Here is a 27,019-nt window from a genome sequence, read left to right on the forward strand (position 1 = left end):
TGCACTCCATTATAGACAGAATACCAGCTGAGGTCAGTTCCATTGTTTTTTTAACCCGATCAGCAGTTTTCAGATTACATTATGTGCTTACATAATTGCAAAAGGATTCTCCAGTGTTTTCTCAGTTAGTTTTTTTAAAAGATATCAGATTAGTGAACAGAATATGCCTTTGGAACATTGGATGAATGGTTGCTGATAATGGGCGATGTAGATATTGCATTAAAGATCAGCCCCCCCACTCAGATCAGCTGGTATTCTGTCTATAATGGCGTGGCATGGAAATTTGTAACTGACCCCAAACTTTTGACCGGTAGTGTACATATAAATCTTAAGTTTGTTAGATTTTGACACAGATTTTGTATGTCTTATTAGATCATGTTTATATACACAACTTTATTTTTTTTTTTTTGGCATATTTGTGTTCTACAGAGAATCGCGATAATCCCTAAAAAAAAAAGGAAAAAAAATGGATTTGTATCGGGATTCAAGCTCTACAGATTCTAAACCGTTTTCATAGAATTCCAGAATCATTTCATATTTATTGTTAATTTAAATCTTTAATTATTTTTCATGGCGTGTATACTATGACATGGGAGACTGAATCGTTTTTTTAAACAAGAATCGTTGTTTAGTAAAAAATCAATTTGATGAAAACCGTGCGTTTTGGGATCTTTTTTGCAACAATTTTGTAGAATCAATTCTTTTTCCTAAAATGTTTATTTTTTTCTTTTTTAACCAGTGATTTGCCAAATGACTTATGTTTATAGTATCGCGGACATCGTATCCGTATCCAGCAAAACAGAACATGCAGAAAATCCATTTTATGTACTTCTTTACAGACTGACTTCTTTTTAGAAAACATTAAACTTTTAGAAATGTCTCATGTTCTATTGTTGCCGTAAGAGTATCATTCAACTTTTGTTATTGTAAAAGAAGGAAAAGAAATCACAATACTATTGAATTGCAATACTTCTAGAATTGCCAGATAAATGAAAATCGGAATACAAATGGAATCGGCTCCCGTGTATTGGAAATAATCAAATTTGGACAAAAGCATTTTCTCCCAGCCTTAGAATTTATGATGTTTGCTTTTAAAAGAAAGATAAATGTGCAGAGCGGTGAAGTTGTGACTTGATCTGGTCAAAAATGAAGAATCCTCCTCTGTGTCACTGCAGGAAGTGGGTCTGAAGAGTCATCGGGAGTGCCGCTCCATCCCTCCTCCACAGTACTACTCTCAGCTCATCTCTGAGATGGAGACCCTTGGGTGGGGCAAGTAAGTGACTTGTAGGAGCACTAACACTGTATCTGAAACCAGGTGTTGGTTATTTGGGGTGTTATTTTGTGTCTCTGTTGCTTCCACACACATACAAACTATGAAAAAACCCATCAACGCTGTTTTGAGTGAGATGCAGGTTTCTGAATGTATCCTGCCTTCAGTCTCCGGGTGAGCTGGTCAGAATACGTCGCTAGCCAAGACATCGGCCCATATATCGGAATACCGGATTTTTAAATAGCCAAATATTTGTTTTGGTATCCGCCTTAAAAATCCTTTATCAGTCAGGCTCTACCGTCTACGCCATCAGCCGAAAACATTTGGTGTGTGCTAAACACTTTGGCTAATACCACATCAGCTAGCTGTTTCTCCAACTTCAGCCAGTAAAAGGCAGGATTAGCCGGGAGACTTCTTCTAAATGAGGGCCACTTCCATCTTTGCATGGAATACCTGCAGAACAGGGACATGGAAGTAGTTCAATACAATTTTTTGATTAGGGTGAACTCGTGTGTGTTGTAGCAGTGTTTTGCCATTGAGGACGAGGTGGCTAACCGCTAGCGGCGCTAGCTTTTAGGTCAGTGGTTCTCAACCTTTTTTGGGCCAGCGCCCCCCCATCCATTATCCAGGTCCCTAACCACCCCCCCATCAAGTAAGATGTAGGCTAATTGCCCCAAATATGAATTATTACGCCCTAATATTAGGCCTATGATAGTTGTTACTATTATCAGAAATAATCAAAAAATCGTATCATTGAATGACACACAACAGGTTTATCAGTTTCCCAGGGATCAAGGAAGCCATGAAATTCTATTTATAGGCCTATATGTTTAAAAAAAAAATTAAATGAAGATAACAGTCAATCAGAATGACTAGATATGCAACAGTCAAACTTTAATAAGGTATTACAAACACTAACAGCAGCCAATCAGAAACGGCTAGCAATTTAACAGTCAAATCTAGTTTTTCATTCAAATCTGAATCTATAATTGAATTGTTCCAACGGGAAACACACTGGAACTTATCAAGGGGTAAAAGCAGAGGAAAATAAGTGTACAACCTTTGAAAGTTAGTGAGAGTGCTTTTTTGATGCTTAGAGTATATGTTTCCTATCGCCTGTCTTGCGAGTAAATGGCTGACAAAAACATTTGGAGAAACACCACCCCACATCGTGCTGCATTTTGAGAGGTTTGAGAATCCCGTACGGTTCAAAGTAACGTCACTGCCGCTATCGCTTCCACAAGAAAGTTTTAGACCACCTAACGCAAGCCCGGGAGTTTGTGAAACCGCTAAATGCCAAACCACAAAAGCAGAGCTGATATCTCGTGCTTGTCTCTGTTCTTTCTCTCTTTCTCCATGAAATGAAGTTTCCTTCAGGTGCAGTATGAAACGCTGAGCTCTCTAAACGATCTGACGTAAAACTGTTATTGTGAAATGTAAAGGGCCACATTGGGGGGGATAAAGAACACAACAGGATGTCACGCCACCCTGCGGCAATTTCTTTTGGTTTTGTTTTTCACGCTGAAGTAAGTACGAAGCTCATTTAAAAGGATGCTCTTATGTCCCGTTTCCATGAAGGCAGCACGGAGAAGCTGACAGTAGCACAGAAGAGAAGAGTTATGTGATACACCGTCTCGTCCAGTTGCAGTGCCGTAAACTGGCAGTTTTTGTTTTTTACCGTTGTTTTTTGCAAGTAGTTTAAAGTGTAAGCATGTATTGTTATTGTGAATCTTTGGTTTAAACTACTTTTCAAACCATCACCCCCAAAGGGCTTATTATAGATATGACAAATGAGAGAACACAAAAAAGCATATGTCCAGTCAAATTAAACTGCTTTATTTTTATTTAAACACGATCCAAAAACTCTTTGTCCACTTGATTTACACACACGTGTGCATGTGACTTATGTCGTCCTCCATTTTCCTTTATCGTACCTTGTGCGTGCCATCATTTTGCCTGTGAATTTCTCATGCAAAACACACAAGCACTACACTACACGTGTTGATCTCACCCTTCATTAATCACTTTGTCGACACACCCCAAAAAAAAAATAAAAAATATATATTCCGAGAAGTGCGCATACACAACACATACAATTTGCAACATGAACACACACACACACACGCACACACACACGCACACACACACGCAGACACACACACACACACACACACACGTTCACACAGACAAAAATCAGCACTTCATCAAACGTCTTACCCCAGCAGAAAGCTTCCTCCCCAGTTTCTAGTTTAGACATCCAGTCTGGCAAACCGTTTATGACATATTTTTAAACGCCGCCACCGTAGCCATCTCAAACCCACTCCTGGATTGACAGCGCCCCTTCAATGCTCCATCCCCTTAAATAATCTCATGCTCTGCTTCTAGATTAAGTTTAGTTTATTTAATCAGTGGATACACGTACACTACCGGTCAAAAGTATGGGGCCACTTACAAATTTCCATTCCACTCGATGTTAGACAGAATAGCAGCTGATCTGAGTGGGGGGGCTGATCTTTAATGCAATATCTACATCGCCCATTATCAGCAACCATTCATCCAATGTTCCAAAGGCATATTCTGTTCACTAATCTGATATCATTTAAAAAAAACGAACTGAGAAAACATTGGAGAACCCTTTTGCAACTATGTAAGCACATAATGTAATCTGAAAAGTGCTGCGCTGGTTAAAAAAACAATGGAACTGATCTCAACTGGTATTCTGTCTATAATGGAGTGCAATGGAAATTCCGAAGTGACCCCAAACTTTTGACCGGTAGTGTATGTTCTATGTAATCCAATACAATCTCTCTATTCTCCCTCCCAACTAAAGCATCGTGCTGTGAACTGTGAGTGGAGTTGACTGCTAGTTGTGTTGGCTTGTTACCAGGCCGAGCCTGACCACAGCTGTCATGCACACTAGTTATGCCTCCTGTTTCTTACAATTTGAGAGTTTGATTAGAGTCTGGATCGTGTTTAATCCAACTGAGTCCCCTGCAGGCTGCATTGTTGTCAGTCTTCATTAGGCCGGTAACAATTATTACATAATTGTCTATCGCAATATTTTTGAAGTAACCGCCGTTCCTTTGTGTGACCAAAATTAATTGCTAACATCAGTTAAGGCCCTAAGGGGTGTGGCTGTTGATGTTTTTTTGTCAATTGAATGTTAATTTAAGAAAAAAACGCACCAGGATAAATCTAGGGATAACGACTGTAAATTTGCAGTTGTTTCGGTCAGTAGTAGTAGTAGTAGTAGTAGAAGTAGTAGTCGTCGTCGTCGTCTAAATGTAAACGGTCCACATGGATGTCCCTAAACAATGTTGAGTCTGGTTCAGACAATGCCTGCACAATATTGGAAAAAATCTGACATTTCGATATTTTTTTCCCTGCAATATGTGAAAAAAGGAAACAGAATATTTAAAAGATGACATAAATGGCTCTATTTGGAAATAATAAATCATTCTCGACTACCGCAGGGATTTTGTAGGGGAGTGCATCTACATAGAAGATAAAATTGAAAAAAGGTTGCTGTGACTAACCTTACTCTTCTGAAGTGATTTTGGAGAGGGAAATTAGGTAGAAATACGCTGGTTGACTAGCATGACACCATTGTGTTCATATAATATAAATCCAGGATAAAGTGAATCACAGTGACTACATGTTGTTTCCTCTAAATTTCAGGTTGTGGTCGACTAGCGGGGCAAGCTCGTTTCCTTGATAAATCGATCAAAGCTGCATGTCACGTGCACTAGCAACAACCTCTGTGTATCCAAGAACAGTTCAATCAGTGGAAATGACGTAAGATCAGACAGAAACTTCTGTAGTAGATTAGTGTTACGTTTCCAGCGAAGAACCGTAACGTTAGCTGGGACGGACGGATCCCTTGTTTCTTTAGGCTAACTATATTAGCTTTAGCCCGGCTGGTAGCAGCTTTCTACTTGTTTTTTTAGGCTAACTGTATTAGCTTTAGCCTAGCTGGTAGCAGCTTTCTGCTTGTTTCTTTAGGCTAACTATATTAGCTTTAGCCTGGCTGGTAGCAGCTTTCTGCTTGTTTCTTTAGGCTAACTATATTAGCTTTAGCCTGGCTGGTAGCAGCTTTCTGCTTGTTTCTTTAGGCTAACTATATTAGCTTTAGCTTGGCTAGTAGCAGCTTTCTGCAGGGGAAAATGTCCGGAAGACGTTGTGATTATGTTGCATTAATCAGGTGATTTAGTTTGTATTTGCAGTGAACATAAAACACTGACTACAGTAGCTTCACTGACTACCCATCAACTATGTGCATCCCTGTTTCAGCAGCAGCTGCTGCCTACGGGACATTTCTACACACGGAGAGCCTCACTTCCCATAATAACCTTCGTTGGACTAACGTCACATACACACGTTGCCCACATGGCTACCTGTCTTAAAGGGGAAGTGTTAACGGTAATAATCATGTAAAAGGAGAACGGTGAATGTTTACTTTTCTATCAAGCAGCAAAAAAAGAATTAGCGTCAACATCACAATATCCTGCGATGTGACTATCGCGCATGCGCACATTGTGATGTCGTTGCAAGAACACAATATCGTTCAGACATGATCTCTCTCTTTTTTCCCGTTGGTCGAAACAAGGGACGGGAAGGGAGAGAAACAAGTGAGTGAGAGCACATGAGAGAGGGATTGAAGTGAACCTGAATCTTTTGGGTTATTTGGTTCCTTATTCCAGTGTGGATGCTTAAACTCTCAGCAGCACTCACATTTCACGTTCCATACACTGCTGAGCTTAAAGTGGCCTCAGTGCAAATTTCAAGCATGTTCAAGCAAGAAACGTTCATTTCACAAAGTGCATCAGCTGAGTTTTTGAGGGGGTCCTTAAAGTGACAGCTCACCCCAAAATCAAAAGTACTTATTTTTTTCCTCTTACCTGAAGTGCTGTTTATTAATCAAAATTATTTTGGTGTGAGTTGGCAAGTGTTGGAGATGTCGGGCCTAGAGATGTCTGCCTTCTCTTCAGTATAATGGAACTAGGTGGTACGTGGCTTGTGGTGCTCAAAGGGCCAAAATCATGACCCGGTTACTCAAGATAATCCACAGAACTGGTTGTGTGCATTTTAATTTAGGAAAATCTTTCTTTCTACCCATACAGAGTACAGAGGTCTGAATGTCTTCCTGCATAGCTTTTAGAGTTTAGCCCCTGATCCCTGAGGGGATCAATAAAGCATTCTGATTCTGAGTTTATAGCTAACCGTTCTTGCTTGCTCACCTGACGTAGCTCACGCTACAGGTCCGCCAAGGAGGACGCCATTAATGTTTACATCTTTTTGCTCAAGCCACTCGTCCGTGAGCATGCTTCCTTTTCGGCGGTAATAGTTACTTACTACTCACAAACAGGCCTGTGGATTATCGTGAGTAACCGGGGCATGATTTTTAGGAAGAGACATTGTTGTTGAGTTGTTGTTGTTTTTTTAAATGTTTTTTTTTTTTGTAGTGCTTCAAGCACCACAAGCTAAGTGGCATCTAGTTGCCAACCATGCTGCAATGATACAGAATCAATTGCCACTAAATGTGAATAGTTAAAATTGGCTTACAGTAAGAAACCATCAAATCAAGAGGATAATCTTAAAACATGGTAATATTCACAATCACGTCCCCACTTGCATGGTCCTACGGTACTCTGGAAGTCATTTGCGTGCAGAGTTGCTTGCCGATGGAGCCTCTTCCACCATGATCTAGATTGCAACTCTTGCTTTTCCTGTTCTCTGTAGAAGCTACATAGGGACCAACTGTACACCAGCAGTGGAACGCAACTACTCACATTAACTCAAGTACTGTACTTAAGTACACATTTGAGATACTTGTACTTTTACTTGAGTCTTTTCGACACTTTCTACTTCTACGCCGCTACGTTTCAGAGGAAAATATTTTACTTTTTACTCCGCTAATTAAGATTTTTGCACACAAAACACATAGTTAATAAAATACTATGTTTTATTATAATTTAAACTACCCAACATTATATTGGCCTACAAATGATTAGACCAATAAACACCGAACTGTTTCATGATCGTTTTCAGATTCAAAAATGTGAGCATTTTACTGCATTGAGTCTACTTTTACTATTAATACTTTAAGTACATTTTCCTGATGATACTAACATACTTTTACTTAAGCAACACTTACAATGCAGGACTAACTAGACTTGTATATTTTACATTGTGGTATTAGTACTAGAATACTGACTGAATACTTCTTCACGTAGTGCTGTGTGTATACCTCGGAGTTTGTGGGCCAGGATTAGGCAACTCACTAGCCAAGGCAACTGTAAGGTTAATAATGTAGATGTTTTTTTTGGCTTTTCATGTATTTTCCCCAGAGTTGGTATTAACATACCAAGCTGTATATATGGCTAGAAACCTCTGGTGCTTTAAACAGCTTTATGCACCAGTCCTTGTGTTTTTCTCTCTCCCCTAGCAGTGTAAACTGATTGGAGAGCCTGCAACAACACGGCAGCACATTAACAAATGGCTCCTAATGACTTCCTTATTTTTAGTTATTGAGTTATAGTTAAATCCAGGTCACATTTAATAACTCTCAGCCCACGCGCGCTGACAGGCCCAGCTAATACTGTTGTCTCCACTCATCAAGGAGAGAAGGAGGAGGGGAGGTGGTGGTTAGTGGGAAGATATCTATTCTCCCCCAGCTCGGATTAAGCCTTGACTACTACACTCATTTTCCACTTTCCTATTAATGACCACGGCTACAATTATGATATTAGCAAAATGCAAATGGCTCTAATTGAAGACTCTCAGGTTTTAATAGGAGAAGGGGGGGAGGTATGCTTTATGCTGAAAATGGGACCAACATCATTTTCAGTGTCGCGTTACGGTTAGGAGGCATTATACACAGTGGGCCTCAATCTCCAAAGCACTCGAGATTCGCTTAGCGTCTTAATTGGTATGGGCCGTGCTAATAGCCACCAGGGTTTTCAGCTGTAATTCTGTCTGCTGATTGGGCCAGGTAAGTCTCTCTCTCTCTCTTGCTCGCTCTCTCTCTCTCTCTCCATCCCTGCATGTGAGAGTGTGGTCATCTTAATTGGCAGGAGATGGCATACCATATGTTAATTAATGGAAAATGAGGTCAAGTAGGGCAGCCGCCATCACTCGGTGGCCCAGCGAACGTGGCCCTGGAAGCTCTGGGGCTCATTACGGGCACAGCTGCATGTTCACAGCCTCTTGGCGTACGTACCAAGTCTCCTCTTATCACAGTGTTATCACTCTGTCACACTGTGTCGCTACTCTTGTGAGGCCAGTTATAGCAGCTCTCTGACAGCAGGACTCTGTGGGTCCAACCAGGCCCAGGGCCGAGGGATTAGACGCTAACGTGGATTTAGTTTCATATTCTTTTTCTATATTACTAGGCCAGCTGGTAAATGACTTCTATAGTCATGGGATGTAGCATGGTCCCGCTCCATGTTCTGTGATGCCATGTTCAACTGCCACACTGCAGTGCCCTGCTACGTCCTGCTACGTCCTGCTCTGCCTTGTAGTGCCGCACAGTGTCCTGCTATGCCATGAACTACTACAAAGAACTGCTACAAACTACTAATTTTTTCTATTTTTGTTATTGCCACTCTTCATTCTAACCCCAACCGGGCCCGTCAGACACCGCCTACCAAGAGCCTGGGTCTGTCCGAGGTTTCTGCCTAAAAGGAAGTTTTTCCTCGCCACTGTCGCACTGTTGCTTGCTCTGGAGGAAACTACTAGAACTGTTGGGTCCTTGTAAATTCTGGAGTGTGGTCTATCTGTATAGTGTCTTGAGATAACTCTTGTTATGAATTGATACTATAAAAAAAATTGAATTGAATGTAAATGCAAACATAAATAGTATTGGGATTTAAGCAGTTATGTCCAGTAAGTAATGAGAATGTCCTGGTTAGCACAGACAAACCAGGCTGATTAATATAAAGGTGTCTCTGAGCAGTGTGTGCGTGTGTGCGTGCTGTTTGTCCACTTGATTTACACACACGTGTGCATGTGACTTATGTCGTCCTCCATTATCCTTTATCGTACCTTGTGCGTGCCATCATTTTGCCTGTGAATTTCTCATGCAACACACACAAGCACTACAGTACACATGTGTTGATCTCACCCTTCATTAATCACTTTGTCGACACACCCCAAAAAAAAAAAATATATATATTCCGAGACGTGCACATACACAAGCACAAATGTGCATGGTGTGCACTGTCTGGAATCAGCTCACTTGGCTGTGGAGTTGCAAATGGGATGCTCTCATCAGTCTTCTCAGCAGGACGTCTGACGGTCACGCTGTTTCCATCACAGCCAAGTAGGGGCGGCAGCCCGTCCCTGTTATCCTGAGTGTGAGACCTCAGAGCAGAGGAGATGGAAATGTGTGTGTCAGTGATCCACAGATGAGACTTTTTTACTGCCGATACGGTTTGTTAAAGTTAGTTGAAACCGAGTACTGGTTGGACTTGTTCTCTTAATACAGAGTGAAAAAGTTGTATAAGTTACATTATATCTGCTTTATGAAATGCAAGTGAATAATGTCTCCTATAATGAGATTTTGTTTTTTTTAATTCTGCCCATTTTTATTTAAAACTTCACTGCCATACTGGCTTATCTTTCCTTAACTCTTTCACATCTGCTTTAGATAGCGTACTGAGGTTATACTTGTATACTCTGTCATTCATTGTAAAATGTAATTGGACTGTATTTATATAGCGCTTTTCTATTCACAGTACAGGAATCATTCACACACGTTCATACACTGTGGCCGAGGCTGCCGTACAAGGTTCCACCTGCTCATCAGATAAAAATTTCACACACATTTAGACTCTGATAGTGCAGCATTGGGGGCAACTCGGGGTACAGTGTCTTGCCCCATGGGACTGCAGGGCCATGTTTTGAACCGCCAACCTTCCCATTGACAGGCAACCACTGAGCCACAGCCACCTGATTTGCATGATTTTTACAACACACTTTGTTTTTAAAAAATGACCATAATGACTGAGAAGGTCAAAGACTAATCTATAGTAACCTTGGGTTGGGCTCCAATAGGTTCCATTGAAGGTTTAGTTTCCATTTGATAAAATATCTGGCTTCACTAAGCTTCATCTTTCAGAGGGCATCTCATTTTTAGCCACTGCTGATCGGTTAGCTTTCAATAATACATACAGCGAATGATCATTCTCTCCAATATTCAGTATTGTGTAATTGGAATCGCAATATCAATCAAATAGATATTTTCCTCATATTATGTAGCCCTACTCAAAACATAAAGTTTCTACATGGTGTTCATGTAACCTTTCATAGCAACTGCAGTGTGCACATTCAAAACCATCCGACAGGTCGAGCAGTGGGTGGTTAAACATTTATTCCAGGTGGCTTTAAACCGCTGGTACAGTTTCCAGTATGGCTAATATGTGGCTTTTAAAAACATGCAAAAACCTCCAACTGTGTTTGCTTATTAGACCTTACAGACAGACAACTGCAAAAATACATGGCAACATGCAGTGATTCACTGCTGTCATGGCTGATATAGGGTTAACGAGAAACAAATTTTCTAACTGAGAGAACCCGCCATTCTTTTATTCATGTGTTTTGCAAATCACCTGCACTTTATTTCACTGATTCAACTTCTTATTCTTATTTATTGATTCCTTCATTTGGATGCGTGCCACTTCCTTCACTTGCATAGTTCTATTAACCGGTCATGCTTGACAGGTTTGGGCATTTATTGCTGTTTAGCAGTAATGGGTATTTTATGGGCCTGCACTCTTTGTAAATGTGTACCTGAGGATATAAAGTAACCTGGGTCGTGTCTATTCAAGAAGTTCTACGCGGCAGCTAGATTATTTTGGCCTGATAGGGGACGTTAATATCGGCAATATGGCTGCACGATATGAGGAGAATAAGCCATATACAAGAATGTTGTTGAATATCAGGATAACCTGCATTTAAACAAATATTATTGTGTACTCAGTTCTGCTTTTCTGCTGGTTTCCACATTCTGCTAGAAGACAACACATTGCTTGTTGAATTTAAAACAAATGAAGGGAAATCATTCTTTTATTGAACACATTGAACGATAAAAGGCACCACTAAGAGTTTTCTACTGACATTTTCTCTCATTTAACACAGAAATCTTCTATAACGCAATGTGTTTATTGCGTCAGTTGATATTGTGACGACAATAAAATAAATTGAATATTGTGTAGCCCTAACACAAAAGTGTGTGTGTGTGTGTGTGTGTGTGTGTGTGTGTGTGTGTGTGTGTGTGTGTGTGTGTGTGTGTGTGTGTGTGTGTGTGTGTGTGTGTGTGTGTGTGTGTGTGTGTGTGTGTGTGTGTGTGTGTGTGTGTGTGTGTGTTACAAGGAGCAAATAGGGCAATGTGTTTGCAAGATCTTAATATGCAGATGTATCAGGTCAGCATGCAAGAACAAGAGGAACAGAGTCGTGTGTGTGTGTTAGTGCCCATGTGACACTTCGGCACCGTTGCCCTTCGCTGGCGTTTGATTGCAAGTGTGTGTTAGCGAGCAGACACTTTAATGAATCGGGCACATTGGAAACCGACTCCCATCATTCCATCACTTCCCTAAGTGTGTGTGTCATTTCTGAGCACACTGCTCACATCACTCCTCTCTAACACACTCCATAAATCCTCAGCAGATTTACAACCATGTCAGCCTCGGCGCAGAGCGCCCATCATATTGTACTGTAAATCTGAAGAAAGGACCGTCCAAGTCCTTTTGTCTCCAATCAGTCTTTTGTCCACCAGTCTCAGTGGGCTAGAGAAGGTCTTGAGAGGGGGAGGAAGTGACTCCTTCGTAGTGTGCTGGAGCAGCAGTAAATCTGACAGCGGTGTTGGTGCACGCTCGAGCCACGTCAGTGTTTTGTCTTAAGCCTCAATAGGTTGTAATTAGCTCAGGAAGGAAAGGGTGTGATTTACTGGTTGACTCGAGCTTGAAAATGTGATCCCACCTTAAGGTCACTGAGAGACGCATCCTTTTTCTGGGAGCTTGAATCCGCCCCCTGTAACTGCTAAAAGTCGCGATGGTTGTTCCGCCTGTGTCTTAGCCAAGAGGTTGCTCTTGAACACAACGCAAAGACTACAGCCGAAGGCCAACTAGCACATGCGTTCTACGCCTATGTGGAAAATAACTCTCCATGCCAGCAGGCGGCAGCAATCTATTCTTCATTCAAAAAATGGAAACCGGATATACACTGTTGCTATGATGCCTACAACAAAACAGAGTGTCGCCTAAATCTGTCAGCAGCAGCACAGAGCCTACGCTCCCTCTGCTTCACGCCCTGCCAGGGGACAACAGCAGACATCGGGAGATGGCTAACCTGGCTGTCCATCTCCCGGGCTGTCATCCGAAGAAGTCTCCCTGTGGGGGGAAGCAGAGGCCCGGCTGGCTAGTTAGCAAGCTTACTAATTCCACCCAACATACTGTATCTTTATGCGAGACTGGTTACAGAAAATGAGCCGTACAATGTTGTGCGACAGCGATGTGCTGCCCTCCGATGTGACGTGATGTGTGTGTGTGTGTGTGTGTGTGTGTGTGAATGAAACATTAATTTGTTACATTTTACTAATTTAGTGGCTGGCCTGTGTCCTTTAGGAGATATGCTGGCTGACGAGCCCTGAGATCAGTCACTACTGTGTTCTACAGTGTACATCCAGTCAGTATATGTGCATACAGTAATATTAGAAAGCACCAAGGTGTTCTGTGCTGACTCAGGATGAAAATAATGCTCCCAAGCAACAGTATGATTGGTTTTGTTATTGTTAAGATAATTAAATAGAGCATAACAGTTTGCTAGTAAGCATGCTTTTCCTAAATGTTATATTCCTCCATTAGATCTTTTAAAAAGGCACGTGCTGGAGAAGAATACAAATCAGAATTTTGAGAACAAAAGCCTCAAACTGCAATGTTTTTCTCTCAAAGTTAAAGCTGCCTTCTTTCTCAAGTCAAAAGGCATGGCAACTCCCTGTTTTGGGGACGTGTATTGGGAGCTGTTGTCTGAATTGCTGTAATGTCACTGTGTTTGGTACCCAGAGTGATAAATCTAAAGGCAGAGTTGATGTCTCAATATGCTATAATATCTCTGCTGCTGTGATTAATGATGGATTATAACTGCTGTCAGTTCCCAGTGTTGTGTACCCGTTCTCTTTGACTGTGTGTTGATTTATAGTGTATGTGTCTCCAGGCTGCTCTTCATAGACACAGAGTTCCGAACGTTGAGACTGAAGGCGGAGGACTCCTGTGGAAGGCAGCACGTTCTCACTATTAAACTCAAGTCTAAGGTAACTAACACACACACACACACACACACACACACACACACACACACACACACACACACACACACACACACACACAGAGTTTACTGTAAGGACTGGACAATTTCCACAGAGAAAATTACTCATCATCGAATGGAATACTCTGCAGCTTGATGTTGACCTACAGCCAATTCAAATCCAAACAGGCCGACTTCACCAAACGCATTGGGGATGTTCAATTTGCTGATAGCAAATCAGTGATTTACATCTGCACCCCTAAATCTAGGTCAAACTGGAGAGGGTGTGGAGAGACATGATAACCCGCTGTGACTGAGATGTAGCACAGATAAAACATCTCCACATAGACCTCAGCATGATGGAAAAAGCAATACGCCCACACTCATCTACATAGCTGCAGTCTTTGCTTGCTGCTGTTGAGAGAAGTACACAAACCCTTTACCTACTGTAGGTAGAAGTAAATGTAGGCTGGGGAAATAGCAGTGTAAAACCAACCGTTTGAAATGTTTCCATGTCACAGATCTCCAAATTGTCAGATAAGAGGTGACAAGGAGGTGTTTTTAATGACATTTTATCGCAGGAAAACATGACGGCTTTGTTTTATTTTTGGAAAATAGAATTGTTGATGCGTCTAGACCGGACGCTAGAGATGTCAGAGTGTACTTTCTACATTCTCAAAATCTAAAAAGTGTTGTATAAATTAAATTATTCTGATATCAGGCCTCCAGACTATGACCAAAATTTGAGAGTGCGACTGAATATAACATCCAGTCGCACATGTGCGACCAGTAAATCTGCCCCCTTTGTTATTTTATTTTTTTACACGTTAAACGCGAAAGGGACACTGTCAGAAGGATAGGGAATGACCACTGTAAGTGGCTAATGTCTGGAGGGGGAGGCTCCTAGAGATAATCAAGCGTGGGTAAAGATCTGTGGGAAGGAGACAGATATCACAACCTGCTACGTGCTTCTGAACAATGAGCAAGCAAACTATTGACTCGTTCTTCCGACCTGCCGCCAGTGCCAGAGTTCAGCACATTTCAGCAACAGGGCAATCCAAACTGCTTTACATAAAAACAATTCAGAGAAAAAGTAACAAAACAACTAAAAAATACAAAAGCAGATAACAATTCGACATCAGTATAAGAAATTAACAATTATTTAACCCTTGTGTTGTCTTCCCGTTAACCACGTACTTGTTCTTCCAGGTCAAAATTGAAAAGGAATATTTTTTTGGGCTTTTCCGAGGTTTTTGTCACTTTTTCTGATTTATTTCCAGCTCTTGGCGCTTGGTGCTTTTTTTAAAACCTGAGCCGGTTTAATAATAGGTTTTATTATTCTTATTGTTGGAATTCATGGTCAACAAACCTCATTTATGTAAAATTATACATACGATTTTAGTTAAAAAGGCCGACATTATGAATTATTTTGACCAATAGTTAAGATCTGAGGGTGCTGAGTGGATCTCAGATGGGTAGGTGTACCCAAAAAAACAAAATCAAGGATAGTAATGTATGGAATCATCCATGTCATTTTTGGGCAATTCGGTTGAAAGAAATCCATATTTCTGATATAAAACACATTAAAACGGGTCAATTTGACCCGAGGACAGCACATGGGTTAAAGAAAGGCAACATCAAAAAGAAGGGTCTTCAGCTTTGATTTAAAAGAATTGAGTGTTGCGGCGGACCTGCAGCCTCCAGATGTGGAGCATAGAAACTGAACACTGCTTCCCCCGGTTTAGTTCTGACTCTGGGGACAGGAAGCAGACCTGTCCCAGACCACCTGAGAGGTCTGGGTGGTTGATAGTTTACTAGCAGACCAGAAATTTATTTAGGCCCTAAACCATTTAGTGATTTATAAACCAGCACAAGTATTTTGAAGTCTATTCTTTGAGGCACTGGAAGCCAGTGTAAAGACTTCAGAACGGGAGTGATGTGATCCAGTCTCTTGGTTTTAGTGAGGACTCGAGCAGCAGCGTTCTGAATCAGCTGCAGCTGAAAAAGACAAGATCGAGGCTGTAAATCAGAGCGCAGATGTTTTTAACTGTGAAATGACCAAAAGGTTACTAAGCACTTTGTTGCTAAGCCCTTTTTTTATTCTGAATGTATGGTATATATTTTTTAATATTTGTACTGTCGTGACAGCGAGGGTGCTGTCGGTTTATCTTCTGCTGTTGCATCTTCAAAAGTGGAAATTAGTAGAAATGGGATTATTTGGTTAGCATGTTGAGATGCAGGGTTCAGCGCTGCCAAACGCAAACAAACGATGTGTAGCTTTTTTGAGAGATGCTTGACAGGCTACGGCGTAGTGTCACACGTAGGGTTCGTGTCACGACGTATCTACATACGGAGCCACAGGGTAGATTTAACGCAGAAGCATACATCCTGCTTTAGACGGTGTGCAGGAGTTTCTTTGCAACCACCGTATGGGTTTAAAGTACTCGTTCCTAAAATCTCAGTCAGAATGGAACTTCTCGTAGCTGGCAGGAGTGTTAGTATCTCACAGTGGGGCTGCGTATTGTAGGCATGGTGAGCTGGTGCTTCTGCTTAAGCCCAGATGACATCCACGGGGGGGGACCAGGGAGGGTGGTGGGATCCCATGCTGTGTCCACCTGCCCACCTGGCCCTCCTCGCCCCCTTTTGGCATTGGGTAAAAATAGCTTGGAGTCTTACCTGCGCTCCAGCTGCTTCCAACCAGATCCAGCGCCAGGTCATGCCTCAGCAGGCCCAGCACTGGCATGGACACAGAGGCTTGGATGGCGGCGGGGGAGGTAGAGAGGAAGAGCACGTGGAAAAGACGCAAAGTAGCTTGATGTTGAAGGTGAACAGAGAAAGCAAATCTGGCTCACATGTACCAACCAAAGCTCCTGATTAAGGGCTTAACAATGTTTTGGCAACATATTAAAAATGACCAGCACTAATGCCAGGCTTAACTGTACAATCTTTTTTTAAATTTTAGCACAGCAGTGTAAGTCTCATTTTCTCTGCTGTCCTTTTTCTCTTTTTCAAATAAAGACATCATAATAATAATAAAATAATAGAAACTTAACAAGGTTTGTGATGAAACTAGTTTTCATAAAACAAAGGGTGGTAATAACGGGGAGGACTTGAAAATTGATTTGAAAATATTAATAAAAAGCATCACTATTGACAAAGAAAACAGAAAAGGAATATTCAAACAACATTAACTGTACATTCTTAAATAAAAGACGGTATTCAAGTAATAAGCACAAACGAATAGGTTGCTAATAAAGGCCAAGGATGAAATAATAAGCAGTGGAAGTACCTTAAATTATAATGGCTAGGGATGTAACGCTACACTCAACTCACCATATGATTCACAATTTTAGGTTTTCAGACACAATCAGTTAAAGAGGAATGACTAGTGCTGTCAGTTAACGGTGTTAACGCAAACCCGCCGTCAATTTTTTTTTTATCGTGAGATTAACGTTCTTTTTGGCCTAGCAGACTTTTTTAGTAACGTTAGAAAAACTACAACACCCACCGGATCTAGCTAGACAGGAAACAAGACAACAAGCGCGCCGCACACACGCCGTTTGGGCTTGCGAGCCGGCCAAAGATTAGTAACGTTACGTTTTGAGTGGATGGCGAGCGTGTTACTCAGAAATGGACGCCAATCAGGTTCTGAATGGAAAGATTACTTTTTAAAAGTTGCCAAATGTTCCACTGACCAGACCAAAGTGATCTGTGTGTGTTGTCGCTGTGAACTGAGCTATGATCGCAGCACGTCCAGTCTGAAATGCCACCTGATGGCCGAGCTCACAGCTGATGAGAACCCCCCCCCCCCCCAAAGTATTTTTTTCACCTTTTTATTGATTGTTACGTTGTGTGAGAGGTTATTTGCTCCTAGACTACATGCCAATGTTGTTTTTGCACAAAGCGAGCTGATCCACTTTTCCATGTTGATAAGAGCATTGACGTGAGAAAAAAAATGGGACAGTAAGAAATCACGGGACATTTAGAATAGATACAAATGTGCGATTATGACATTAATGCGATTTAATTGCGATTAAATCAACTGGTGTGTGCTCCTTTTAGAGGTGACACTGGAACTGTGTTTTAATATTAACTAACAAAGATTGAATTAAGAATGAATAACTAGATTTCTAAAACAAATCCGTCCTCCAAATAACAAAATAAAAGTGAAAAAAAATCACTTTAAATAAACAAATGACGTCTAAGCCAAACAAGTGAAATCAGAAGGACATCACTCCCTAGGTTGATTAATTTATTTTAATTTTTATCTCAACTGGTTGTAATCTTTACACATTGATATTGATTTTTAACCATTTCACGATGCATTGTGACTTCCCTAATGATGGCCCCTGATTTCAGACAAAGTTAAACTTCTCAGTTGTTGTTTTTTTACCCACACATTTCAAAATAATCCATTATAAAGCTGTAACTGCCATACCGTAATGGCGTGAAACTGTGATATTTTGGCTGAAGGTTATCCTACCGTGAGAATCTCATACCACCCAATGTCTACTTGGGACTGCCCATGTTGTCTGCTGGCATCACAGGTCGTTGAGCTTGTACTTTTAAAGGAGATTTTTATTTAAGATACATGACTTTTCCTATTGTCATTTACACCCGCAGCACCCTGCAGAGGCTCCTGAATGCTCAGCTGACCTGCCGGTCCCTCTGGCCATGACCTGGACTCCACAGGTATGCACAGATACACTATCCACCCAAACTATTCCTCCATCCGTCCATTTTATTTTTGCTTAACATTTGAAATGCTGAATAGAAAGAAAGAAGCTTGTGAATAAGGGGTGGGGGAAGAAAAGACAATTATTTTCTATAGAATCAATTAGTTTTTTTTGTTTTTTGTATGCCAATGATTCACCGAAATAGTGTTGCAGACGCCAAGTACATCATATTTGTTTTCTGACCAAAAGCAGAAAATGCAGAAAATCCATGTTATGTACTTCTTTACAATTTAAATAACAGACATGTGACGTGCGTTCTTTTTGGAAAACAATTGTTTTTTTCTTTTAGGAATGTCTCATGATATATTGTCTCTATAAGTGTATTATTCAACTTTGGTTTTTGTTAAAGAAGTCAAAGAAAACCTCAGTACTATTGAATCGCAATAAATGAAAATCACAATAAAAAATCGACTTGGCGCCCATGTATGAGGTCACATACGGGCACGAGGCTACATTGTATCGAACCGTCCAACACACACACGAACCGAGATAAGCAGACCGAACGGTTCGGATGTTTTATCATGAACCGTGCCACCCCTAATAATTACTAATGGCCATTAGATCTTAATTTAATACAAATACACTTGACTCATCCTGTGCTCCCTATTGCATAATTTGACAAAACACTTCTCCCCCTGCTGTACTTATACATTTTATTTCAGCCCCTCAAATTGAGTCTACTCTAATTGGCGTAGAACTGTTTTGATGTGAAACCAGCTGTGGGATCTTTGTATCTCTTCGCTTCCTCGTTATTGTTGTTTGCCGTCTTGCTTCTTTCACTCTGGCTCTGCTTTTCATCTCTGTCACTGCCTCAGAGTCTTTTTGTCACTTACACATGCACGCACGCACGCACACACACACACACACACACACACACACACACACACACACACTCTTACACACGCACGCACACACGTCTTGTTTTTTTCTTTTTCTTTTCACAGTCACACCAACCGGTGCTTGTCCATCATAAAAAGTACTGCTACGTATGTGAGCATGGTGACAGTGTAGGCAAATCAAAACAAAAAAAAATCAGAGAGAGAAGAGAGCAGTGAGAAAGAGAATTTGAGCAGAGAGATGTGTGTGCGTGCGTGCGTGTGTGTGTGTGTGTGTGTGTGTGTGTGTGTGTGTGTCGTTGAGCTGATACATGGCAGGCGTACAGTGAGGACCAGCTTAGAACAGCGCTACCGTATGGAACCTGTCGGCCTGCTGAGCCGGTGATGGATTTCTCCCACACTGCAACATGAAGTGTGTGCGCGTGTGTGCTTGCATCTGTGCCATGTGTGTTGTGTGTGTGTGGTTGGCGGGGGGGACGGGCCTGTCTGTCGGCAGTCCTGACATGTTCATTTGAATGAGTAATTATTGCCTGCTCTGTTGCAGGGCCAAGACGTGCCACTCTGTGCATTTGGGTGGAACTAGAATGGGAAGAGAAATAAAACCTGTGTGTGTGTGTGTGTCCTTTGTGTTAGCAGACAATACAAAGGTGATTTTTAACACAAAAAAACTGCATGAATATGGCATGGTGAATAGTGGACACCAGAGCCACTGTGAACGCAGATCACAGCTGACTTACTGCCTGTGTTGTATTTTCTGTGTGTGTGTGTGGTGTGTGTGTGTGTGTGTGTGTGTGTGTGTGTGTGTGTGTGTGTGTGTGTGTGTGTGTGTGTGTGTGTGTGTGTGTGTGTGTGTGTGTGTGTGTGTGTGTGTGTGTGTGTGTGTGTGGTGTGGTGTATATATATATACATACATACACACACACACACACACACACACACACACACACACAAAATAAATTATCCGCTCATCAATACAAACACAAAACAGACTTTTCTACAGTTCCATGGTGCATTCATTGACACACTGTTAGAGGTATTTACTGATCAATTGGCCAAATTGGGTTTTGTACCTTCATTTCCTGTATGGAGAATACAGTAATGATGGCATAATAGATCATAACACATACATAGATGAAACAACTGCTAATTTTGCAATGCCAGATTAAGTGTAGTCTGTTTTTATTACAATAATGAATGAGTAAATTCCTTTTTGAAGCTGAAAAGAGAAGGGAATTCTTTCAACCTGGCTGCTTTAGCTACATTGCGGTCAGTCAGAGATGGCATTAATAGATGAAGGGGACTGATTGAGATGGCCAAGGCGCAGAGCTCAGCTCAGATTCAGTGTCTTTCATACTTTCTTACAGCCGCCGGCTCTCACTCACGTTCTTCTCACAGATACAGACCGCACAAATTCAATTACCAGCTCTTCTTCCTTTTTTTTTTCTTCTTTTCTTTCTGGGCTTAGCGTAGTTATCCCGAGCTGTAAACGTAATCATGCCACTGCCATTAATTGGGCTGTAATTGCTGAGGCTCTCAGCACCTGGACGATGCTTAATTGTGTGCACTGTGCTGGCACAATGACCCATAATTTTTGGTTCATTTTCCCCCCCCTAGTTCTTTCCCTCTCATTCCATCTGTATTGGTCTCTGACACCTTATCAGCCTCTCTTTCTCGGGTGGGTGTGTGTGTGTGCGTCTGCGTGCGTGTGTGTCTTGAGTTGTTGTGTAACCAAGTGGTCAATTGCTATCTGCACTTTTAGTTTTTGTTCACTCCAGTTGCCTTTATTTTCCAGTTGCTCAAAAACAGAAATGTACAGCTCCTTAGTGGGGTGTTTCCATGTAATTATTATAAACATAATACACCAGAATTATTTGCTCTTCTGTCTTCACAATTTACTGTTTCCGTGCTGAGAGGTATTCTGTACTTTAGATTCAGCTTCATTTAACATAATCATTGGAGTGCTGCAGGAAATTATTGCTGTTATCATTAATCTGCTGGTTATGTCTTGCTGTTTATCAGTTAATAGTTTGGTCTATAAAATATCTGAAAACTATTAAATCAGTTTTTCAGAGCACAACTGCAGTACTGTAGACACATCTAAGTTACTTGTTTTGTCCAAACAAAAATCATAACCGAAATACCTTCACTACTTTTTTTTTTTTTTTTTTTTTTTTTTTTTTTTTTTTTTTTTTTTTTTTAACAAGGAAAAGCAGCAAATCCTCACGTTTTGAGAGTCATAAAATGTTTTTAACAGAGTGCTGCACACACCAAAGGACCTCAGCCTCTTCAGCAGGTGGAGACGGCTTTGACCCTTTTTGTATAGGACGTCTGTGTTTTCGGACCAGTCCAGTTTATTGTTGAGGTGAACACCCAGAAAGGCGGCCTCCGGCGAAACTCAACCACCACCTTTGTTCTGCTGGCGTTGATGTGAAGGTGGTTTGACTCACACCGGTTGACAAAGTCCCCAATGTCTTCCCGGTATTCTTGATCATTTTCCTCTGATACCCTATCAACAATGGCAGTATCATCGGAGAACTTCTGCATGTGACAGATGCTTGTGTTGTGTCTGCAGTCCGCTGTATACAGTGTATTTCACATAATGTTAGACTGTTTCTTCTGCCTTGAACTGGGAAATTTCTGAAAAACTTTTCAGGTTTTAACTTTATTTTTTTTACTATTCAGAACGTAAGACAAAATAAGAGTTTACTTGCAAAACGTAATGCTAAATAATCAAAATCGTGATTAGAATCTGGACAGCCCTAACGTCTGTTTTCATGAGTATTGTGAGTGAGTGCTGTGCTTGTTCTGGTTTGTTAGAGTACTCTGGACCAGCTCCACAGTCAGTTCCTGCTGGTTTTGGAGTCCCTGACCGAGTTCTGGGACGTCCTGGACGAGATTGACAGTAAGACCTGGATCCTGGAGCCGGAAAAAGCCAGCCGGTCCGACACCATGAGGCGGATCGCCATCGGTACTGTATTACTGTATGAATGAAGATCTCAGACAAGTCCAGACAGTTTACATGTAAATAGACTGCATTTATTGTATTTAGCGCTTTTCTAGTCATAACAACCACCCACATAGTACAGGAACCATTCACATTTACTTTCATACACTGTGGCCGAGGCTGCCGTACAAGGTGCCACCTGCTCATCAGACAAACACACATGTACACACCAAGAACACAGTTTCTTGCCCATGGACACTTTGACATGGAACTGCAGGGCCAGGAATCGGACCACCAACCTTCCGATTGGTAGGCAACCTCTCTGCCACTTGAGCAACCCAAATAACACAGTATCACAAACTGCACAGTCTCTCACTGTACCACAGGTTGATGCATCGATTATGCAACTGATACAGATACTAGAGCTGGGCCATATGGAGAAAAATCAAATATCTCAAATAGCTCGATACCGATATTGCGACAATGTTGCAGGGTTGACTATTGCTGCTTTCACAAAATATTTACACAATGAGATTTTTTTCATAAATAATCATCAGTACCATCATGGATATGACGACTAAGTGGGTAAACCCATATAATAGAACAGTCTGGTAAGTCCAGAGAAATGACATCACTTTACTGTCATGCAGCCTGTAAAACCAGGAAAAGCTGTCTCCCAGTACATTACACGGTCCAAAATCTAAGATCTAATCTTGTATCAAAATATTGCCCACCCCTAACAAAAAAAACAATAATCAATCCGAATGAACACACAAGTAACTTGCACATCTGTGTGTTTGTGTGCAGGAAACAACGTGTCCATCAAAGTGGAGGTGGACCCCAGACACCCTAAGATGCTGCCGGAGTGCTGCCTGCTGGGAGCCGAGCACGGTGGGTAGGAAACCCCAGAGACATGGCAACGCTTGAAAGTGTGTTTTCAGGCAGTGCAAGAGCATAAGAAGTGTATCTGCCCCCCCAACTGACACACTGTATTAGAGCATGTGAAATCTTCTCCTTGTTAAAATAATAACAGTTAACCTTGAGGCCATGAGCTTTGTAAATAAGTAGTTACTTTAGGTTTATCTAGAACGTGCAGGACACACTGAGATGAGTCATCAAAGTCACCACTGGAACTTGATTTTAAGCCTCTGAACACCCACACGGAGGTTCTCCTGGCTGATTAGACTCTGCTCAGGTTGAAAGTGAGCTTAAAAGATGTCAATTAATCAGTCTAAAAACACCCACAGTGTCCCGGGAAGAGATCTTATCAGCCAGAATACCTGGGATCACCCGTGTGGGTGTCCAGGGCCTTTAAAGGTCGAGTTGGTAGCTGTTTTCAATGTACACCTTTTTTATATATATATTGTCTGAAATGGTCATTTCATCCCGACAAATTTAACTTGTGGGCTCTGAAAAAGGAGAGAAAAAGATCTGTCATCCGTAGCTGCCTTAAACGTGTGAAAACGCCCACCTGCCTCGCGGTCCCCTTACAGAGAACCAATTAATATGGAGCCCCGAGGAGATGCTACTTCCAAATCTTGCTAGCTTTTCAACATTGCCAACCCTGCCTTTAACTGACAAATGGACAGTAAGCAAGTGAATGGTAACAGCAGAAAGTGGTTCACACACTTCAACAAAACATTTATTTATATGAACCTAGAAAATGGCAAGGAATGAAGTTGGTCTTTGTGCTTTCCAGAAGTCAAAAAAATAAAACATTGGCCTAAATCTCCACGTTAATAACAATCACAGATTATATCTATATCTGTCTGGAGAACTGAGACTGAGATTATGTTGCATTTACATCTTTAAGCACAAAAAAGTAAATTAAACAAACCAAACATCTGTTTTTGTCTCCAGGATACTGTCCTTTGCTGCTTTGGCTTTGATTGGTTTCCTGTTGTTTTTGTTAGGAAAAGGAATGCCAATCAAAAAAATGTATGAAGTTATGTAAATATGTATACTGCAGATAGCTCTGATTAGCACATCTACCAGCAAGCACTTCTTGAAGATGACTTAGATGAACATTTCTTTCTCTGAATTTTGTCAGACTAAATGCCTTTACACACTGTAAGAATGACGAATAAACAAACCAAAAATTAAAAATGCATTCCTGCGAATAGGCACATAGTTACGCAGTCTAGGACTTTTATTGTGAAAGGTAAGAACAGGAGTGTAAAGTGTGTTGTATGTACAATTGGGATTTGAAAAGTGATGTGGACCCTTTCTCTGTGGAGTTCACGCCCTTGCTATCAATTTGTAAATGGTGCACATTTCCAAATTTAACCAAAATTGAATTTTAGCAACAAATCTCCCCAGATTATAGCAATTCCATTGAAATCAATTGATTTGTATCAGACGTGTGGTTGTTTAACATGCAGGTGTGACTGAGCATGTAGTCGCATTCGGAATCCAGGGTTATTTAAACCCATTCGATTAATACTTCTCTGATTATTCATGTAGTCACTATAAAATGTCAGTGGTATAAAATGTCAAAAAATACTGAGAACTGTTTCCTAAAACACAGTGACCTCATCTTCAAACTCCATCCAACTAAATCCCCCAAAATATTCTATTTACATTGGTCAGCAGCAGCAACAGAAAAGGGAGAAAATCCTTACATCTGAGAAGCTAAAACGTACATACATTTGACACGTTTTCTTAGATAAATGAAACATTTAGTTATATATATTTACAACAGACAAATCAACAAATAGATTAACTGCTTCATCACTAATGGGAATGACGGCGTCCTGAGCCTCTGAGCCCGTATCACTGCCGTCCACATGTCTGATTTCACATAAATCTGCCAGCTGAGGCTCAACCCAGGCAATAAAATACAGTGTGCCCACTATTATCCACATCAGATCAGCGAGACGCCATCAGGCGTGAATAAAAAAACAAAAACAAGGAATAGCTCCGTCCAAGTCTCAACTTCAACCAGGCGGGTTGTGTGTTGCCTATTGTCTGTTGTCATGTCAGAATGGCAAGTTTTCATTCTGCGAGCACGGGCTTCAGCTTTCTATTTAAGTCCCCGTCAATTGTCGGCCATTGTTTCTGTAAATCCAAGGTCATGCAACTCCTAGCCTGTTGCCTAGCAATGCACTAAAAAAGATATTAAAGACATACACACTTCCGCCACCAAGACGGGAGGCAGGCGCTGACCCTCAAATACGACGGGTCGCGCAGAAATATTGCTTTTTGCATGTAGGAATAACAAACAAAGTGATGAGTGCTGTACGGAGACAAAGCTCCCCTGTGGAACAGAAGGAAGCGACCACGGTTCATATCTGACAGCGGTGAACCAACAGGGGGCTGTTGTCAAATCAGAGACGGCGTTTGAGGCTATGCAGAGTGTGTGTGGTTTTTCTTTTTTCTAATTTTTCTGAGGGCTGCTATAAAATAATAATGTATCCGCAGGTGCTTGAAATCCAATTCAAGGCTTTTTATGAGAAGTTGGGTTTACATCCGACAGCCAATAATTCTCTTTCTGTGTGTGCTGTTGCAGTGGTGACTCCGCTGAGGAACAAGCTGAACGCCAACATGCACCTGTGGTAAGGGTTCTCTGCGTCACCAAGCTTTCACCTGGCCTTTTGGACTGGGAGACTATCCGTTATAATCAGTTACTGACTTTCAGCAGAGTCATACCATGATCAAAATAATATATTCTTTTCCAATTAACAATACAAGTTGTAATTCAAATTCAACACAATGTTTTATTGAAGGTTGTGTTTTACACATATTAAGAGGTAAGTGGATTTAATGTATTATACATATTTAACACACATACATATATTATAATATAACCACACATATAATATTATATAATATATATATATAATCAAACTGATCTCATGAAATGGCGTATGTATTACACGCCAATTTGTATGCCATTATTGGCATGTTATCAAGACCATACATTTTTAGCGTGTGTGTCAAAACCAACAGTCCCAACAATCCCGCCATGCATGCTGCTTATTCTGTAGAGAGAATCTGTAATTGAAAGGGGCATGTTCAAAATATAGCAGTGTTTGTGTTCACTTAGTGAGGTGGCCCATATTTAAGGAAGGAATGTTGTGCATGCTGGTTATAGTGCATATCACACTGGAATACTCAAATGGGTTGCTCCAGACATTGTTCTGAGGAACAGCGGACTTTGATTAAAAAGTTGATTGTAGAGGGAAAAACATATTTAGAAGTGCAGAAAAGTATAGGCTGTTTAGTCAAAATGATTTCAAATGCCTTGAAATGGAATCCAAAGCCTGAACGACATGGGACAAAAATGAACTATCATTCGAATGGATGGAAGAATAGACAGTATGGCAAAGGCTCAACCAATGATCAGCTCCAGGACAACCAAAGAAGACTAAAAGTTACCTGTGAGTACTGTTACAATCAGAAAAAGGCTATGTGAAGCAAAGCTATCAGCTAGAAGGGCCCCCCCCCCCCAAGTCCCATTGCTGGAAAAAAAAAAGACATGTACTGAATAGGTTGAAGTTTGCTGAAGGACACATTGACTGGCCAAAGGAGAAATGGTTGCAACATTCTGTAGACTGATGAGAGCAAAACTGTTCTTTTTGGGTCTAGGGGCCGCATACGGTTTGTCCAACGACCCCCATGCACTGAATTCAAGACACAGTCCACTGTAAAGACAGTAAAGCATGGTGGTTATGGGGATGTTTCTCATACTGTAGTGTTGGGCCTATTTATCACATACCAGGGATCATGGATCAGTTTCAGTACGTCAGAATACTTGAAGAGGAAATGCCTTTGAAATGGGTCTTTCAACAAGACAATGACCCAAAACACACCAGTAAGGAGCAAAGTCTTGGTTTCAGATGAACAAGATTGATGTTATGGAGTGGCCAGTCCAGTCCCCAGACCTCAATCCCATAGAACACTTGTGGGGTGACATCAAAAAAGTTGTTTCTGA

The 27,019-nt window shown here is 41.1% G+C and overlaps 1 protein-coding gene across 1 annotated transcript in view; it reads left to right on the forward strand.

Moving 5' to 3' along the window:
* Positions 1-27,019, forward strand: part of fancl (FA complementation group L) — a 35,832-nt gene that overhangs the window by 3,035 nt on the left and 5,778 nt on the right. Inside the window, 6 exon segments of the mRNA XM_032528508.1 lie at positions 1,176-1,273; positions 13,481-13,577; positions 18,194-18,262; positions 21,960-22,110; positions 22,894-22,977; positions 25,595-25,640. Coding sequence (XP_032384399.1) covers positions 1,176-1,273; positions 13,481-13,577; positions 18,194-18,262; positions 21,960-22,110; positions 22,894-22,977; positions 25,595-25,640 — 545 coding nt within the window.

Source organism: Etheostoma spectabile, chromosome 10, assembly GCF_008692095.1.
Source record: "Etheostoma spectabile isolate EspeVRDwgs_2016 chromosome 10, UIUC_Espe_1.0, whole genome shotgun sequence".
NCBI classification, from domain to species: Eukaryota; Metazoa; Chordata; class Actinopteri; order Perciformes; family Percidae; genus Etheostoma; species Etheostoma spectabile.